This window comes from Coffea arabica, chromosome 6e (assembly GCF_036785885.1).
Source record: "Coffea arabica cultivar ET-39 chromosome 6e, Coffea Arabica ET-39 HiFi, whole genome shotgun sequence".
Taxonomy (NCBI): domain Eukaryota; kingdom Viridiplantae; phylum Streptophyta; class Magnoliopsida; order Gentianales; family Rubiaceae; genus Coffea; species Coffea arabica.
Genome location: NC_092321.1, coordinates 60,507,611 through 60,527,062, shown reverse-complemented (window position 1 = coordinate 60,527,062; position 19,452 = coordinate 60,507,611). Strand labels below are relative to the sequence as shown.

Here is a 19,452-nt window from a genome sequence, read left to right as displayed (position 1 = left end):
TTCCAATCTAGCTCCAGTTCGTTGATAATCATAGAGTAATTTGTTAACAAGAAGCTGACATTCTTTTTGTTGGGTACACTTGTTGTATCATGACAAGTTATGCATATTTATCTTTCTAAAGTTTTGGCTTATTGCTGTATACAATTTTTGGCTAATTGAGCATGATTTTCTTGCATTGTCTTAATGTAGCCAATTTATTGCACGAAAAACCAAAAAAAAAAAAGATAAAGAAAGGAAAAGGTGCAGCATATGCATCAAATTTTCTGCTTTTCCCTTTTCAATAAGCTAAAGAAAAAAAAAAGTCTAAATCTAATCACATTCCATTTTCTAAAATAAAATGAGATTATACATTTTTCTCTATGTTGATCAAAGGACTGCCTATGTTTAAGAAGGAACCACTTTCTTAATCTATATTTTTTTTTAACCATGCCATAGTACTTAAAGTTTGCAGTAAGAAATTATCAAAAATGTGAAAATTGTAAAGGATGGGAATGACAGTTATATCAGATTTGTCTCATTGAACAAATCTATCTTGGCAACAAAGAAATGTTCTAGTACTTTTATCATTTGATATAATGCCAAAACGCAAATGAAAAGATCGAAGATGCATTAGTTCCTACAAACACCACAATAACACAAGCATATAATCAGAGGCAAACTATGAATATCCACTTATCAAGTAAATTACAAAGTAGTAGAGCTAACGTTTTGACAACGCTAAAAAGAATTTAAAAAAAAAAAGATCATGAAAAATTCTGACACATATGTATTTTCTAGTTTTGGCATTGATTAGTTTAGGTTTCCATACTCTTTTTTTTTTTTTGATGATGATGAGGTTTCCAAACTTGGATCATTTATTTTGATCCCTTGAAATAAATAAGTAGCTAATTGAGTTCATCCTCCTACCATGGTATTTTGCCTTTTCTGTGTGAAATGAACATCAAGCTTCCTTGAAGGGAAAGACAAAGCATGTTTGGACCTAGAGGGGGTCGTATAGCAAGAAAATTGGAGAAACAATTAGTTGTATTTCCTTTCTGAGATAAGTAAATTAGTTGGCTATTTTTTCTAGGACAAGGGTGAAACCTTTTTCCCTCTGAAAATAGGCAATTAGTTAGGCATCTTGCCTGTCTTGTGTCCTTCAGAAAATGTTGCAATCTTTGTCTGTCTTTTACAACGCTTGGCCTTGGACCAGGCAAAGAAAACTCTGCAGAACTGGTCTTTTCACTACTACTTGTCTTTCTTTTCTTTTCTTTTTTCTGAAATATGGGTTGGATCATCTACCATTCCCTGGTCAACCGCTTCAAGGGGGGATAGGAATGAGAAATTCCTGGAATGTAGGATGACTTTCAAATGTCTTTGCTGTCATCTCTCAAAAAGAAAAAAGAATACCAGAAGCAAAACTAAATACTTTGAATTATCTCTTTTCATCTAGGAGACTTTGGGAGTCAAAAAGGAGTCTAAGATTTCCAAATCACTTGGAGCCTCTCCAAGATATAAAAAGAGGTTTTTCAAATGGTTTAGCCTTCGGTAATGCAAGAAACAAGGAGAGGAAAGTCTAGAAACTCATTTGACAAAAGCATAAAAGCAAGAATTCTTATAAAACTCAAAGGGTTTGGGTGTGTTCGAATTGATCCTAGCTACAGAACCAAAATGCCAATTCCTAGAGGAAATGCTGAAATGGTATGCGTGGCCATAGATAAAGACAAAGGAAGCCAATATGCTTTGAAATGGGCTGTTGATAATCTTGTGGGAAAAGGCAAATATGTTACATTGATTCATGTCAAACAAAAACAACCTTCCTCTGCTTCATGTAATTCTCTCTTTTTATCTTCTACTCTTCATATTGTGTTCCATATTGGTGTTTGTAATTCAGCATTAATTAGACGCTTACAATCAAAGTCCTGATTTATGTGTCTAATAATTGTCAATGCATATTAGTCTTTCTATGATGAATGCCCTGATGCTGATTTTGTTTGCACAATAACATTTGAAACAATTATTCTGGTATCTGTATGTGCTTGAATTCTCAATGCATGGACTTATTCGAAATAGAATCTCTATACAAATACCTACCCATCAGTCCATCATTGTTTTGTTATGCCAGCTTTTCACGTCCATATGGTGAGAATGCATCATGTCGTAAGGCTGCAATCCTAACTGCATAAAAGTACAATACAGTATCAGTTTCAAACAAATTTGTGAAACTGCAGAGAAACAATGTAAGAATAAGGCAAATAGCTCGAGAAAGTTAAGCTTATGGTCAATACTCCAAAGAAAACAAGCAATTCTCAACATTTAATTCTGACTGATAATCATGCAGTCCAAACTATGCTGTTGGACACAATGCTTAAAACTCAAAGATACCTGCTCTGCATGTATTAATAATGTCTGCAGCATGGTAACAGTTTCTGCTCGGGGGTTTACAGATACTGGACGAATATGCAAGCATACGTTTCATGCTTGTATGTTGTAAGATTTTTCGATATTCATCTTGGAAAATCTCATTAGGAATTCCAAAATTTTTATCATTGTTGCAGTGGTGAGCCACATTGCTCTTGCTGATGCTAATGATAGCATTCAAAGATCATATAAAGATGCTGATGGCCAATCCAAGGAGTTGTTCCTTCCCTTCCGCTGCTTCTGCACTCGCAAGGATGTAAGATCTGCTATATATTTTGAAGTTCTGAATTATGCTGGTTACTTATTTCTTTTCTTGACTTGCTACAAGAAGTGAAAAGAAAGAAAGAATAGGATTTCATCATGTACTGCAAAAAAAGAAGTAAATCATAGAATACCTACATAAGTTTAGAAAAGACCTAGTAATTGAACCCAAAAAGTGTCCAAGAGAGAAAGTTAACCATTCATTCTCAAGAATCATCGATTAAAAAGATTATGAAAAACCCACATCTAAGTTCCCTGATTCAACATATGATATCTTTCAGTCCATTCTTTAAACCCAAAACCCCTCTTGGATGCCTTTACCTGATCAACATAAATTTCCTTTTTATGTTTAGGTAGCAAGCTTTTAGAATTTGACTAGTTATCTTGCAACAGATACGAGTTAATGAAGTCATGATTGAGGATTTGGACATAGCAAAAGGCATATGTGACTATGTCAGGGCAAACTTCGTTGAGAATTTGGTGCTTAGTGCTCCATCAAAGAGTGCATTTGTTCGGTAAATTACTTCTTTGCCCCATTTATCTACTTTCTTACTATCCAAATAATTAAATTCAGAGATACATACAGATGTGAACACCTGTTTCTGTTTAAGATCAGCTATGCTGGAAACTTTTAAGAGAAGTAACTTTCTGCAAGATACTTGATCCTTCTTCCTTTCTTTTATTAACAATCACTTCAATTTTGGTTAGAGAGCCTCAAAATGCAGGTCTATTCCTAGAATCAAACCTATATCAAGAACCATAGATGCCATGATGAGCTTTTTATAACCATAAACACTCACACAATGCACATGCATGCAGACACGCAAAGGCAATACTTTTCATTTGTCAGAAAAGCCAGTTGAAAGCATTAGAACCCATATAGTTCACTCTTACCTTGTATCTGGTGCCTACACCACACACTGCAGAAATGTTCAAAGAAGGTGACTTCAGGGTTGGTACCAAAAGAAATTAAAAAGTTCCATTAATTCAATCTCACTCTACTTGTATGGTCTAACTGAATCAACCATTCTTCAAAACAATATGAAGATAGTAGAAATATTATCATCTAGCAACTACTCGACTAGCAGCATTAGTGTTGCTATTTCCCTTTTCCCCTGATGAAGCATAAGTGTGATGCTATTTTTGTACCTCGTTACTAACAAATCTTTGGACGCAGCAGATTCAAGACTAATGACGTCGCTTCCACTGTTTCCAAGGTGGCACCAGATTTTTGCAATGTTTATACCATCTCAAAAGGAAAACTCTCATCAGTAAGGGCTGCCTCCTGTCCAGTTCCAAATCCACCGCCTCGCCAAGGGCAAAATCAAGGCACGACAAATCCTGTCCTTTCTGATGCACGTCTGATGCATGGCAGTGGAGTAAGAGGTCTGGTTCTGCAATTTTGCCATGTCTAAATTATGGTTTTAGTACAGGTAGAGGAACTAAATGCATCACTCAACTTGAACAGGTTTTTCTCATGATAAATCACCGATTGCCCCACGAACTCTGGCTGAAGATATGGACTCAATCAAGTGAGTTGTGCATATATCAAGAAATGACTGCTTTTCACTTTCTACATAAGGAACAAACAGAATGACGGTATTAGGCATCTCACATTCAAAATCATTAAGATGTTTGGTCCTGCATTAGAATTCTTAAATCTGCATGGGTAAAAGTTGTGTGGAACCCACATTTCAACCAATACCTGCAAAAGAAATGCGATGAAAGTGAATAAACAAATCATTTGATTGATTTCCAGCAAATGAAGGCTAAGACATACAGTAACCGTACCTTACTACCCTTGCTCAGGTCACCATTTACTAGAGGCAAAACTCAGAATAGGTCATCTGGAGACTTCTCATTGCCAGATAGCGACATATCATTTATCAGTTCGGGCAGGTCCAGCATGGATCACTTGTTCCCTTTACCTGACATTCAGGACATGGCATTTCCCCCTCGTCTTTCAAATGGCTCTGAAACAGAGAATACATCGAATTTTGGTTCATCATTCTCAGGGCCAAGGACACCTGATACAAGCGGTTCTGGTACATTTCCATCCAGAACACACGAAAATGGCAGCATATCATGGTCGTCATCATCCAGCCAGAGTCAGGTATGCGCATTGATACCCAATACTGTTAATTCATCAACCGAAAATAAAGTAGTCTTGCGAAACCAAGTTAGTAGTGAATACTGTCTTATCAATCTCCAACAAAAAAATAAAATTCAAAGGACAAAAAGAAATTTATTTGTGTTACATGCATATTCTCCACCATACAGAAGTAGCATTAGTGACCCAATGAGATTTACAGATGAAGTTTCTGAGCCAATCTTACAAACAATGTAGTACAGGAGTAGAATTCAAGTTTGTGAAAGACTTGGCAGACAACAAAAACCACTTCAAGCTTTAAGCATGATTTAAACTTGAAATGCTTTACTAATGGACAATAACTACTTAATTCACACTTTGTGTAACAAGTTCAAGGTAATAGCATAAGACATAGAAATTACTCAGGTAATCATCATACTATAAAGGCCGATCAGTGTTATTGGTCATATGAAGATCGCAAGACACCAAGACCAAAGATTGTTAGTCAGGCCTTTTAGGAAAGAGATTTTGTGTAATTAACACAATGCCTAACTTCCAACACAAAATATTCCCAACTAATTTCTTATATGGTAGTCGATTACTGAACATTGATATAGTGTGATATTGTAAGCCATTGAACATTCACTCCACTACGAGATTTAAACCCTCCAGACAGGAATAAGAACTAAGGTTTCTTCTCTACGTTAATTCACATTTACATCAGGTAATGTTCCAAACATACATCTTTCACTTGCTTTTTTCCTTGCCTTCGTTCTTGTGGTTTCTGCTTTTTATTTTCAGTGGTTTGATATGACCAAGAGAAAATTTTTACTTCTTCAAAGAAGGTAAGAAATCTTATCTGGGGTAAGGGGTATAGATGAAGGTTTTCAGGACCTTCAAAGTTACTAGAAGATGCACCACTAACAACATAGGCCTTTCCAAAGCAACGATGATAAATAGAGCATTTATTAAACAATGACTTAAGCTGCGTATCTTACGCACAGGAGGATGTAGAAGCTGAGATGAGAAGGCTCAAGCAAGAGCTCAAGCAGACAATGGAGATGTATAGCACAGCATGCAAAGAAGCACTCTTAGCAAAACAGAAGGTGAGCACTTTTGCAATTCAAAATTTTCAAACTCCTTGTGCAATAAGATCTCCATTCGTTGCACGAAATACACAAGAAGTCAAAGATATAAGAATTTTATCAGCCAAATTGGAAATGGCCAAAGTAAATTTAAAATATTTGCTCTAGGCATTAGAGCTTCAACGTTGGAAAATGGAGGAACAGCAGAAGCTAGAAGAGGCACGATTAGCTGAGGAAGCAGCACTAGCAATTGCAGAAAAAGAAAAGGCCAAGTGTAAGGTAGCCATTGAGGCAGCTGAAGCAGCTCAGAGGATTGCAGAACTGGAAGCACAAAAAAGAAAGAATGCAGAAATGAAGGCACTCAGAGAAGAAGAGGAGAGAAAAAGAGTACTGCATACGCTAGCACATGGTGATGTTAGATACCGGAGATACACCATAGATGAAATTGAAACAGCAACGGATCACTTCTCAGAGTCTCGAAAAATTGGTGAAGGTGGATATGGACCAGTCTACAAATGTAACCTAGATCATACACCTGTTGCAATAAAGGTACTACGTCCTGACGCATCTCAAGGAAGGGCACAGTTTCAGCAAGAGGTATGGGACTTAAATATACTTAGGCATGTTTGACTACCCTTAGAACATCAGTCATCCAACTACAGCTATGTAACAAAAATTAAAAGGACGAAACATGCATATACTGACCAATGAAATAATACGAACATGCTGAAAATATATAACAGATTCAAGCAAAATTTGATAAAGATGCACAACCTTCTGCAGCATCTGTACGTACATTTTAATGCATGAAATCGATAAATCTTCAGGCCCTAATGCCAGAATTAAGCACTAACATCCTCTGAAGGAATCAAATTACAACAAATAGTTTTACTGAAACACACTAGTGATGTCTTTCTCATATTCTTTTGTACTATGTTGATATAGGTTGAAGTTCTTAGTTGTATACGACATCCGAACATGGTTCTCCTACTAGGAGCATGCCCAGAGTATGGTTGCCTCGTGTATGAGTACATGCCAAATGGCAGCTTAGATGATCGTCTCTTCCGGCGAGGACAGACCCCAGTGCTTCCTTGGCAATTAAGGTTCCGAATAGCAGCAGAGATTGGCACTTGCCTCCTTTTCCTCCACCAGACAAAGCCAGAACCACTCGTTCACCGGGATCTAAAACCAGCCAACATTTTGCTTGATCGAAACTATGTAAGCAAGATCGGTGATGTTGGTTTAGCAAGGCTTGTCCCTCCTTCTGTAGCTGATACTGTAACACAATACCTTATGACATCCACAGCCGGAACATTCTGTTACATAGATCCCGAGTACCAGCAAACTGGTATGCTTGGAATAAAATCGGATATTTATTCATTAGGAGTCATGCTTCTTCAAATTATTACAGCAAAACCTCCCATGGGTTTGACTCACCATGTTCAGAGGGCCATTGAGAAGGGGAAATTCGCTGATATGCTTGACCCAGCTGTTCCAGACTGGCCAGTAGAGGAGGCCCTGAATTTTGCCAAGTTAGCTCTTAAATGCACAGAACTAAGGCGTAAAGATAGACCAGATCTTCGTACTGTGGTGTTACCTGAACTTGATAGGTTAAGGACTCTAGCAGAAGAACGAATGTCAGGCATCATTCCTAGTCCAGCAACCCTAGTGAGAGAAACCCCAAAATGTGCCTCTCAGGTAATTTTCAAAGTAAAAGGGCAAATAATTGCTGAATTCTAGATAAACCAAACAAAATGTCACTATTTCCAAAGAGTCCGGACAATATAACGTTGGAATTGTTTGAATATCTCTACCTATCTGAAAGCAGACGAGATCCTGTGTCCATTATATCTGTCTATTTTTTCCGTGGCACACTCTGCATGGCTGGCTTATAATTTAACTATTTCTAAAGACTGATCTTTTTGGATAATCAATCATGTGGTTTAATACTTTGCTGAAATCCTGTTGCAGGTGAGTTATGATCAGCCGCAACAATCTGGACGTGAAAGTCTAACAAATGGGTCAAGCGCTCCAACCTTTTCAGATAGAGATCAATGAGTAAGTTGATGAGCAGTATGTTTGAAGAGATTCAGAAAAAAGATTGTGAGATCACCTTAATGCTGAAGGCTACCAGAAAACCAATGTTTGATTTTATTTAGACTGCAAGATGATTTTTTATAAGGTTGTCTAGTGTTTCAAGGTTGCCTAATCTGATTATCTTTTCCAAGAATATTGGATAAGTAGTCTGTCATTTTGCCCAGGTTTCCCTTACGTCTCTTTTGTCTGGTAAAACCAAGAGGCATGTAATAAGACTGCATTTTTAGTTATTTAAATTCCAAGTCACTCTTCTTCACAAGTTTGAATTTCAACTTCCCGTTAACCTCTACATAGTATGCTCTAAAAGATTGAGAAGCAGCAACTTTTCTCACTTCCACTGTCTGTAAGTAATCTAGTCTTTCAATTCTCTGCATTTGAATGATTCCCAGTTTTTCACATTGCTGTGTGGCTAAATGTTCAATTAGTTAAACTAAATGACAAGTGAAAGAGTAAAACGATGAGGAGAGAGAGAGAGAGTGTTGGCACAAAAAAAAAAAAAACGCTCACGGCGGAAGCAATTTTAGCACATATAAAAATATATGGGAAGAGGAGGACAATTAACGCACAACAAAACTCAATAATTTATTAATCCAAAACTCAATAATAATAATATAAAGTCGTAGCCTTTCGCTCACGACAACTCACAAATCTTAACTATGAGATTTTATCTCAAACGTACTCTTACAACTTAACTCAACTCTTCTAGTAATAACCTACTAGACTGGTAGTATTTATAAATTCCAAAATTTCCTAAAATAAATACAATTGTAAATTGAAACTTACTTGGAAACTGATTTTAGATTTCTTAATCCAATATGGAAACTAAACAAACAAGACGCCAAAAAGAATTAAGAAACCAAATGCAATTTGGTTTAATTTCCTTTATTGCCTCCCTTAAACCAAACTCTTGATATTGTCATCTCTAATGCCATCACGAGTTTGAATCTCCATGAAAAATTCAGTCGCAATATGAACAACATTCAACACCAACTTGCAATAGATTTTCAATTTCATCTTTACACGTGCTAGTGGACAAAACTTATACTTGTTGAACAATTTAATTGTTTTGATCACTTCTATCCAAAAGTTCAAATATGTTCACCCATACTCCATCCAATGCTCCATAATTCAGTTCACTCATGTCACTAATACAATCTTGCAAAACTAGAAAATCATAATTTTTACCTCTGAGGTTTTCAACATCACCATACTTTTTCCTTTAGTTTTTCAACACTAATAGCTGCACCAACTTTAGTAGTACGACAACCTTCAATTAATTTATCCACCTCACAATTGATTTCAACCAAGTCCATCACTTTATTTGTCCACCTCACAATTAATTTGTCAATCAACATTTGGTATCAGAATTTTGGGTTCAAGAAATTGATCTTGGGGTGCCTATACACATTGACGACTTGACCCGATTACAAGGGTTAATTGTGGGTGTTTTTGGCTATCAAAATTAGAGTATAAAAATTGCTGCTGTTGGGTTTGGATTTTATCCCACCAACCGTTGGGTTCAAATCCAAGCCTAACAACTGCGAAGAAATTAGTTGATCCAGTTAGACCACAAGATTGGTAATGAAGTGTCTAGTTTGTGAGGATTGGACCATAAGATTGGTTCGAAAATTGTCAGATTGATTGCGGATGTTACGACAGAGATCGGAAAAAAATCTTATCAGTTGAATTGTAATTATGAAAAGGGATAATTGCAGAAACCTCCCCTGAGGTATCTGACATTTGCACTGACCTCCTCTGTGGTTTGAAAAATTACACTGACCTCCCCTGAGGTTACTAATCCTTTGCAAATTTAGTCCAAATGATTAAAATATTATTTTAGGGAGTGAAATTAGAATTTTGTACCAGATTTGCCCTTTGTGCTACATATCCAATGACTGACAAAGTATTATAAATCAATTAACAATTAATAAACTTTAAGGAGTATAATTTATGGGCAAACACGCATTACTCATTTAAAGTACCGACTCTTTACGGGTATTTTACTTTCAAACATTTAATTTATGATAAATATATCAATATTTGTAAGTAAAATTCAAAAAGTGTTACAGTAATATTCTTGCAAAAAGGAAATCTGTAGGTTATTTATTTAATATAAATTAAATATTTTTTTTAAAAAAAGAAATGGCCCATAAAGTATTAATTTTTTATGGTTTTAATCCATTACATGAGTAAAGTATTCGCTCTTTATGTGCATTTTATTCTGAATCATTTAGTTTATGTTAAATACATAAATGTTTGTAACTAAAATTGAAAAAGTGTTATATTAATATTTTTACGGAAGAGAGGTTGGTGGGTTTTGTATTTAACAAAAATTAAATATTTGAAAGTAAATGCAAATGTGTATTTGAGCGTAAATATTTGTATTAAATTAAATGTTTGAAAGTAAAATACTCGTAAAAAACCGGTACTTTAAATAGTTACCGGCTCTTTATGGGCAAACACGCATTACTCATTTAAAGTATCGACTTTTTATGGATATTTTACTTTCAAACATTTAATTTATGATAAATATATCAATGTTTGTAAATAAAATTCAAAAAGTGTTACAGTAATATTTGTGCAAAAATGAAATCGGTAGGTTATTTATTTAATATAAATTAAATATTTTTTTAAAAAAAGAAATGACCCATAAAGTATTAATTCTTTATGGCTTTCATCCATTAAATGAGTAAAGTATTGGCTCTTTATGGGCATTTTATTGTGAATCATATAATTTATATTAAATACATAAATGTTTGTAACTAAAATTGAAAAAGTGTTATATTAATATTTTTACGGAAGAGAGATTGGTAGTTTTTATATTAACAAAAATTAAATATTTGAAAGTAAATACAAATATGTATTTGAGCGTAAATATTTGTATTAAATTAAATGTTTAAAAGTAAAATACCCATAAAGAGCCGGTACTTTAAATAGGTAATGCGTATTTGCCTATAAACTATACTCCTTAAAGTTTATTAATTGTTAATTGATTTGTAGTATTTTGTCATTCGTTGGACATGTAGTACAAAGGACAAATTTGGTAAAAAATTCTAATTTCACTCCCTAAAACAATATTTTAATCGTTTGGACTGAATTTGCAAAAGATTAGTAACCTTAGGGGAGGTCTGATAGGGCAGTATTTGATAGTAATTTTATTATTAATTTCCCCTTTTATCCCTGCTATTTATTGTGTTAATTGGTGATATCTACTTCTATTTGGTATCTGGAGTTAATTTCAGGAATGAAACAGAAAACTACCAAAAAGGAGGGACTTTATAGAGAAAATGAAGACTTCTAAGGGCTTCAACCCTTGGGCCCTTGAATTGGTGGGGGACCACAAAGCTAGTGAAAGATATTTAGTCATTTGGGGCTCCTCAAAGAAAGCAACGTAGAGAGACTTGGAACAAGAAACAATTTGGAGACTTTGTCCACATGTGTGGGGACCACTTAGATAGCTTTTAGTCATCTCTCTTTTGGTTCTTTAAAAGGAGACAACATACAGAAGAAGGGGACGGCTTTTAGTTACAGCTTTTAGTTCAGTTTTTAGTTTTCTTTCTTTTCTCTCTGACTGGCCTCTGACACACGCCAGGTGTTTGACAATATTCCCCAACGGGAAAACATCTTTTATTCCTTGCTTTCTAGTAAAAAGGCAATGCCGTTGCAATCATTTAATTCGTGTGGTGATTTAATTATGCGGCGTGGCTAAGTCTTCAATCTAGTGAAGGGTCAACTCGACGGTGCAGTCCCGAAGTTCTGTGAGATCTAATTAGTTTTCACGTGTTCCTCAATTTATTAATATTTGCATGCTGTCAGCTTGAGTTCTCGTGGGATTTACTTATTAATTGGATGTCAGGGGCCCGATGTTCAATGTGATTTATTAATCTCGTGCCAATTTAGTCAATTAGATCCGTAATTGTTTGATTGATTAATATGAGTGGCAACTGGTGTGTTTACACATCAGGGGAGCATGCAATCTAGTTTAAATAACACTCGTAGCGTGTTATTGATTAGGGTTAGGTTTTTCTAGTTGTTAATGCAATTGGAAAATTAATTCTTATGGTCGTACCTAGGAGTATTTTCTGATTAGGGGTAATCAACGGTCGTACCTTGGTTATCAATAAATTAAGGAAAAATTGGTCGTCAGACTTCGTCAACGACTATAACTAGCCTATTAATACATTAAGTGAACCTCCCTTGCATCAATGATCGGATAATTGGACTGTGCCTGAGTAGTTGTATCCTTGGCTAGAATTTATATATTCTTGATTTAATTCCTTTTTATATTCGTACTAGTTAATTATTTGTTCCAGTGAATTATTTAATTGATTTTAGTTTAACTCCGATAAAATCCCCCTTATTCCAATTGGAATTTTAAAAGAAACAAATATCACTAGTCCCTGTGGATTCGACCCTGCTTATCACTGTCTACAGAAGTTATATTTTGCTTGAGCAGGTATTTATTATTGTACAGGTTCGGCACCTGTCAATTTTTGGCGTCGTTGCCGGGGACTGGCGTTATTATTTGTTTCTTTTTAAATTCATTTTTGTTCTAATTTTCTGGTATTTTTCTAGTGTATGCCTCGGTCTTCTCGTACAGGTGATTTGATTTTTGACCCTGAAATAGAGAAGACCGCGCGTAGAACGAGAAAGGAAACCAGACAGCTCAGAGAGGAGCACTCCAGTGCTATATCTCAGAGACCTGAGTCAGGAGTTGAACCAACAGATTCATTTGGTGACACTTCGAGTAACTCGGAGCAAGAAGAAATCCCCATGGCTAATGCACGAACATTAAGGGAGTTGGCTGCCCCTAATTTAAATCAGTAGCCTTTGTGCATTACTTTCCCGAGTTTGAGTGAAAACACTTCATTCGAGTTAAAATCTGGTCTGATTTCTCTTTTACCCTTTTTTCATGGTTTACCAGGTGAGGAGCCGTATAAGCATCTGCAGGAATTTGATGTCGTGTGCAATAGTATGAAGCCCCCGGGCATTATAGAAAAGCAGATAAAAATGAGGGCATTTCCCTTTTCCTTGAAGGACTCTGCAAAGGACTGGTTATACTACCTACCACCAGGTAGCATCACCACGTGGGACCAATTGAAGAAAAAATTTTTAGATAAATATTTTCCTGCATCCAGGGCTGCGAGTCTAAGGAAAGAAATTTGCGGGATCAAGCAGCACCCAGGGGAGTCACTCTATGAGTATTGGGAATGGTTCAAGAAGTTGTGCAGAATGTGCCCCCAACACCAAATAAGTGAGCAGTTGCTCATACAGTATTTTTATGAGGGGCTCCTTTTCAGAGACAGGAGCATAATTGATGCTGCAAGTGGAGGGGCACTGGTGAACAAAACCCCTCAGGAAGCACGGGAGTTAATAGAGGGGATGGCAGAGAATTCACAACAATTCAGTTCGAGAGAGGACGTCCCAATACGTAAAGTGAATGAGATAGAGATATCCTCTATGCAGCAGCAGCTAACTGAGTTGACCTCGTTTGTTAGGCAACTGGCTGTAGGGAATGCATCTCAGGCCAGGGTGTGCGGGATTTGCACTGGTATGGGTCACTCTGCAGACATGTGCCCAATGCTTCAGGAAGAAACTGCAGAACAGGTGAACATGACTGGCCACGCGCCCGCGCCAAGAAAGCAGTACAACCCTTACTCAAGTACCTACAACCCCGGGTGGAGAGATAATCCCAACCTCAGTTATGGAGGAAATAGGCAACCCAACTTTGCACCGAACAGGCAGTCTAACTTCGTGCCAAATAAGCAACCAGGGTACCAGCAACAATACCAACCTCGACCACCTCCGCCCCAGAGCTCTGGCCCATCTTTAGAAGAGATGATGAAACAAATGATGGCAACCATGACGCAAAATCAGCAAAGGACAGAGGCAACCATTATGCAAAATCAGCAAAGGACGGACTCCGAAATGCAGGACATAAGGAATCAGATAAGTCAAAGGGTCACAACAATTAACCGTTTGGATTCCCAGAACCAAGGTAAATTGCCGTCTCAGCCTGAATTAAATCCGAAGAACGTGAGCGCAATGACCCTAAGGAGCGGGAAGGAAATTCAGGGACCTGAACTTGTGATCCCTAAGGATAAGGACGAGGAAAAGATTGAAAATGAGCTTGAGAGGGAGGACAGCAATGGTGGAGATCCAAAGGTACTTCCAGACCCAATAATTACTGTTAAAACTAAACCACCTCCTTTCCCTAGCAGGTTGGAAAAATCGAAGAAGCAGGATAAGGAGAAGGAGATTTTGGAGGTGTTTCGCAAGGTAGAGATAAATATTTCCCTCTTAGACGCCATCAAACAAGTACCAAAATATGCCAAGTTCCTAAGGGACTTGTGTGTCAACCGAAGGCGATTGAGGGGAGATGAAAGGATCATTGTTGGGGAGAATGTGTCAGCGGTCCTGCAGAGGAAGCTTCCACCCAAGTGCGGGGACCCAGGTATGTTTACTATCCCCTGTAGGATAGGTAATACTGTGATTAGAAGGGCCATGTTGGATTTGGGAGCATCAATTAATGTCATGCCTAAATCTATCTATGCCTCTCTGAAATTAGGTCCATTAAAAGAAACTGGAATAATCATTCAATTAGCTGACCGAACTAATGCATATCCTGATGGGTTGGTTGAAGATGTGTTGGTGAAAGTTAATGATTTAGTGTTTCCAGCTGATTTTTATGTACTTGATATGGATGATGATCACTCCCCCGATCCCTCACCTTTGTTGTTAGGTAGACCCTTTATGAGTACAGTACAAACAAAAATTGATGTTAATAAGGGTACCTTATCCATGGAGTTTGATGGGGAAATTGTGTATTTTAATATCTTCGATACCATGAAATATCCCTCAAACTCCAACTTTAGCTCAGTTTTCTCTGTGAATACTATTGACCCTGTAGTGCAGGAAGTGTTTGAAACTGTTGGCAGGGATGAGTTGGAGGTGGCTTTAACCAAGCACCTCGAGTTGGAGACAACTCCTGAGGTGGAGTGGAGCGAGAATCTAAAATGCACAGTAGGTGCATTACACTCATTGCCGACCACCACAAAAAGGTATGAAGTCTTGCCTATTTTTATTCCCGAACCTCACCAGAGGGTATTGCCATCTGTGGTACAGGCACCTGTTTTAGAATTGAAACCCCTACCAGAGCACCTGAAGTATGCGTATTTGGGTGACAATGAGACACTCCCGATGATTATTTCGTCAGCATTGTCAAAAACCCAAGAGGAGAAACTGATTCGGGTCCTTAAAGAGCATAAAGAGGCGATAGGTTGGACAATCGCAGACATTAAGGGGATCAGCCCGGCCGTCTGTATGCACCGGATTAGACTGGAAGAGAATGCTAAACCTGTTCGGCAGGCTCAGAGGAGGCTCAACCCCCTCATGATGGAAGTTGTAAAGAAAGAGATTTTAAAATTGCTAGATGTGGGGATCATTTTTGCAATATCAGACAGCCCGTGGGTGAACCCGGTCCAGGTAGTCCCAAAGAAGGCAGGAGTGGCGGTAGAAGCTAACCAAACGGGTGAACTCGTGCCAGTGCGCAAGCCCACTGGATGGAGGCAATGTATAGACTACCGTAGGCTAAACACCGTCACCAAAAAGGACCATTTCCCTCTCCCTTTCATTGACCAAATGGTTGAACGTTTGTCTTGTAGGGCTTACTATTGTTTTTTGGATGGATTTTCAGGATACTTTCAGATAGCAATTGCCCCAGAGGATCAAGAGAAGACAACCTTCACGTGCCCGTTCGGGACCTTTGCCTATAGACGAATGCCATTTGGGTTGTGCAATGCGCCTGCAACGTTCCAGAGGTGTATGGTAAGTATTTTTTCAGAATATGTGGAGAAAATTATTAAAGTTTTTATGGATGATTTCAGTGTGTATGGTGATAGATTTGATACATGTCTAGATAACCTGAAATTGATCCTGATAAGGTGTATAGAGACTAATCTTGTGCTTAATTGGGAAAAATGTCATTTTATGGTTGACCACGGGATAGTCTTAGGTCATGTTGTATCGTCTAAGGGCATCGACGTTGACAAGGCTAAAATAGACATTATATCGGCATTACCTTATCCCGCAAATGTGCGGGAGGTGCGTTCTTTTCTTGGACATGCAAGTTTTTACCGAAGGTTCATCAAGGATTTTTCAAAAATTGGAGCCCCGTTGTTCCAACTTCTACAAAAGGATGTAGCTTTCGAGTTTGATGACAAGTGTGAGAGAGCCTTCGACAAGTTGAAGGAATTGTTGACCTCACCTCCAATCATCCAGCCCCCTAACTGGAATTTACCATTTGAGATCATGTGCGATGCTAGTGACCATGTTGTAGGGGCTGTATTGGGGCAGCGAGTAGGAAAGGCAGCTCACGTCATCTATTATGCATCCCGCGCCCTGAATGGAGCCCAGTTGAATTACTCCACCACTGAGAAGGAGCTTCTTGCAGTTATTTTTGCTTTAGAAAAATTCAGGTCATATTTGTTAGGTGCTAAAGTGATTGTATTTTCTGATCATGCAGCATTGAGATACCTGATGACCAAGAAAGATGCGAAACCGAGGCTCATACGGTGGATATTGCTCCTACAGGAATTTGACCTGGAGATAAGGGATAAAAGAGGGTCAGAGAATTTAGTAGCCGACCATTTGAGTCGTATCCCCGTTGGAGAGGATAGTGAACCATTGAAGGATGCATTCCCTGAAGAGCATTTATTTTCTTTAAATTCTCAATTGCCTTGGTATGCTGATCTGGTCAATTATTTGGTAACCGGTAATTTTCCTGCAGGTTGGCCAAAATCGAAGAGGGATAAATTGAAGAGCGACGCCAAGTATTTTATCTGGGATGACCCGTACCTGTGGAAGAGGTGTGCGGATCAGGTGATGAGGAGATGTGTAAGTGAAATGGAATTTCAATCGATTTTAGCTTTTTGTCATACTTTTGCCTGTGGAGGTCATTTTGGACCCAGGAGAACTGCTCATAAGGTTTTAGAAAGTGGATTTTATTGGCCTTCATTGTTTAAGGATGCCTATGTGTTTTGTAAGACGTGTGATAAATGTCAGAGGATAGGCAATTTATCCCGAAGGGATCAACTGCCACAGGTGCCCATGCTTTTCATTGAAATTTTTGATACTTGGGGTATAGATTTCATGGGTCCCTTCCCAAATTCTTGTGTATTTTTATACATTTTACTAGCAGTGGATTATGTCTCGAAGTGGGTGGAAGCAAAAGCCACCCGCACTAATGATTCTAAGGTGGTTGCAGATTTCATAAAATCTAACATTTTTGTGCGATTTGGAATGCCACGGGCAGTTGTGAGTGATAGGGGGACGCATTTTTGCAACATGACAATTGCTGCTTTGTTCAGGAGATATGGTGTACTTCATAAAGTTTCCACTTCCTACCATCCACAGACCAATGGCCAGGCTGAAGTCTCGAATAGGGAAATAAAGTCTATTTTGGAAAAGATGGTTCGCCCTGATAGGAAGGACTGGAGTTCAAGGTTTGAAGATGCTTTGTGGGCATACATGACCGCTTACAAGACACCTATAGGGATGTCTCCCTATAGGTTGGTATTTGGTAAGCCTTGCCATCTTCCAGTGGAATTCGAGCATAGAGCATTTTGGGCGGTAAAACAATGCAATATGGATATTGAGGAGGGCGGAATCCAAAGAAAGTTACAGTTACAGGAGTTGGAAGAGATTCGCAATGAAGCCTATGAGAATGCGGTAATCTATAAGGAGAGGAATAAGATTTTTCATGACCAACAGATCTCAAGGAAGACATTCGAGTGTGGGCAAAAAGTTCTACTGTACCACTCCAAATTGAAATTATTTCCAGGTAAATTACGCTCTCGTTGGATTGGCCATTTTGTTGTGACTAATGTCTTTCATTATGGTGCAATCGAGATCCAAAGTTTGAAAACTGAGAAGAAATTTGTAGTGAATGGTCACCGTCTCAAGCCATATTATGAAGGTGTTCCAATTGAGCGGGTGGAGATGATGCACTTAGAGGACTCGATTTGCTTAGTTTAAGCAAAGTTTTGGACAACGTCTAGCCAAAAACGTTAAAGAAAGGCGCTTTTGGGAGGCACCCCAATTGTTAATTTTGTTGTTTTAGTGCTTAATTATTTAATTAGGTCGTTTCTCACGTGGGTACTAGTCACTCTTGATGTTTTCTAACTTTGATCAGGATAGGTAATCTTGGCGTGCCCACGCGAGGAGGGCACGCGTTAAGCGTCTAAGTCCAAGTCCCATGGGCAGAGGATGTTTGTAAAACATGGCGTGCCCGCGCCGTGTTGGTAAATTCTCAACATCTCGCGACGCCGGCAGAAAGTAGAATCTTGGCGTGCCCACGCGAGGAGGGCACGCGTTAAAGTGCGAAAGGTGACCCTCGAAGGCAGTGGATGCTCTCTAATCTTGGCGTGCCCACGCCATGTTTGACGACTAAAAAAAAAAAAAAAATTTTAAGTAATTTCTAATCTGGACGATTTGCGTTGGAGTAATTAAAAAAAAAAAAAAACAAACATTTCCCTTTTCTCTTTTCTTCTTTTTTTTTCCTTCTTTTCTTTCTTTCTCTCTTTTCTTTCTTCCTTCTTCCCCGCTGCTTTCTTTTTCCCCTTTTCGTTTCTTCTTCAAACCGCCGCCGCCTAGCCACCACAGCAGCAGCACGCCGCAGCAGCCATCGCGCAGTCCTCGCGTGCGGCCCTCTCGATCTGCTCCACCTGCGAGCTCGCCCCCACTCCCCTGGCCGCGAACCTCCAGCCAGCTCTCCAACTCAGTCCGCAGCCGACAGCGCGCCGCCCAAGCCCAACGCTGCCGCGCCCTCGCGCGCAGCCTCCCCTACGCGACCTCCACCTCAGCTAAACCTCTACCAGCTCGCCATCGCTGCCGCCGTCTAGCCCCGAGCTTCTCCTCACGATCGCTCCCACCACTGCAGCAGCTCCAGCTACACCGCCGCCCTCCTTTTTCCGTCACTCTCCCTCTCGGCCACACGTTGCGCACAGCCGCAGCCAGACAGCCACACTGCTCACGAGCTCAGCCGCCTGCCTGCGCGCGCCACCAGCTCGCTCCCATTTCTCTACAACAGCCCCTATGCACCCACTCTCCACCCACGGTCACGCTCTCTCTCTCCTTCTCTCTATCACCACGGTGGAGGTATTGAAATTTCCCCCGCGTTTAGTATTTCCCTGAACCCTCATTTGCTGAAATTTGTGCCTTTTTAGTGGGTTTCTTATTGGATAAAAACAGGAAGTGGTTTGCTTGATTTTCCTCTTCCCGTTGAACTATTTAGGAGCTTCTGTTGCATTTGTTGGTATTTGATTTTTGAAGGCTCCTCTGACATTTCATTTATTTGGAGGTATTTGGAGTTGCTTTGAGAGTTGCTGGCCAATTATTTCCCATTTTAATCTCTAGTTCTGTTTAGTGATTGTTTGGGGGTGCATTAGACGTGAGTTGCCAATTGTTTCTCGTTTTGATTTTTGCTCATTTGTGGCACTGCTTGGTGAGTTAGCATTTATC

The 19,452-nt window shown here is 38.9% G+C and overlaps 2 protein-coding genes across 2 annotated transcripts; both read left to right on the top strand.

Moving 5' to 3' along the window:
• Positions 1-1,677: 1,677 nt before the first annotated feature.
• On the top strand, positions 1,678-7,893 carry LOC140009987 (U-box domain-containing protein 35-like). Its single transcript, XM_072056345.1, has 10 exons — positions 1,678-1,810; positions 2,538-2,656; positions 3,055-3,176; positions 3,839-4,047; positions 4,130-4,193; positions 4,471-4,774; positions 5,755-5,856; positions 6,004-6,432; positions 6,781-7,533; positions 7,807-7,893. Exons 1-10 carry the CDS (start codon positions 1,678-1,680, stop codon positions 7,891-7,893), a joined length of 2,322 nt encoding a protein of 773 aa, XP_071912446.1.
• On the top strand, positions 7,890-17,967 carry LOC140009986 (uncharacterized). Its single transcript, XM_072056344.1, has 3 exons — positions 7,890-7,938; positions 12,857-15,505; positions 15,941-17,967. Exons 1-3 carry the CDS (start codon positions 7,890-7,892, stop codon positions 17,965-17,967), a joined length of 4,725 nt encoding a protein of 1,574 aa, XP_071912445.1.
• Positions 17,968-19,452: the final 1,485 nt, after the last annotated feature.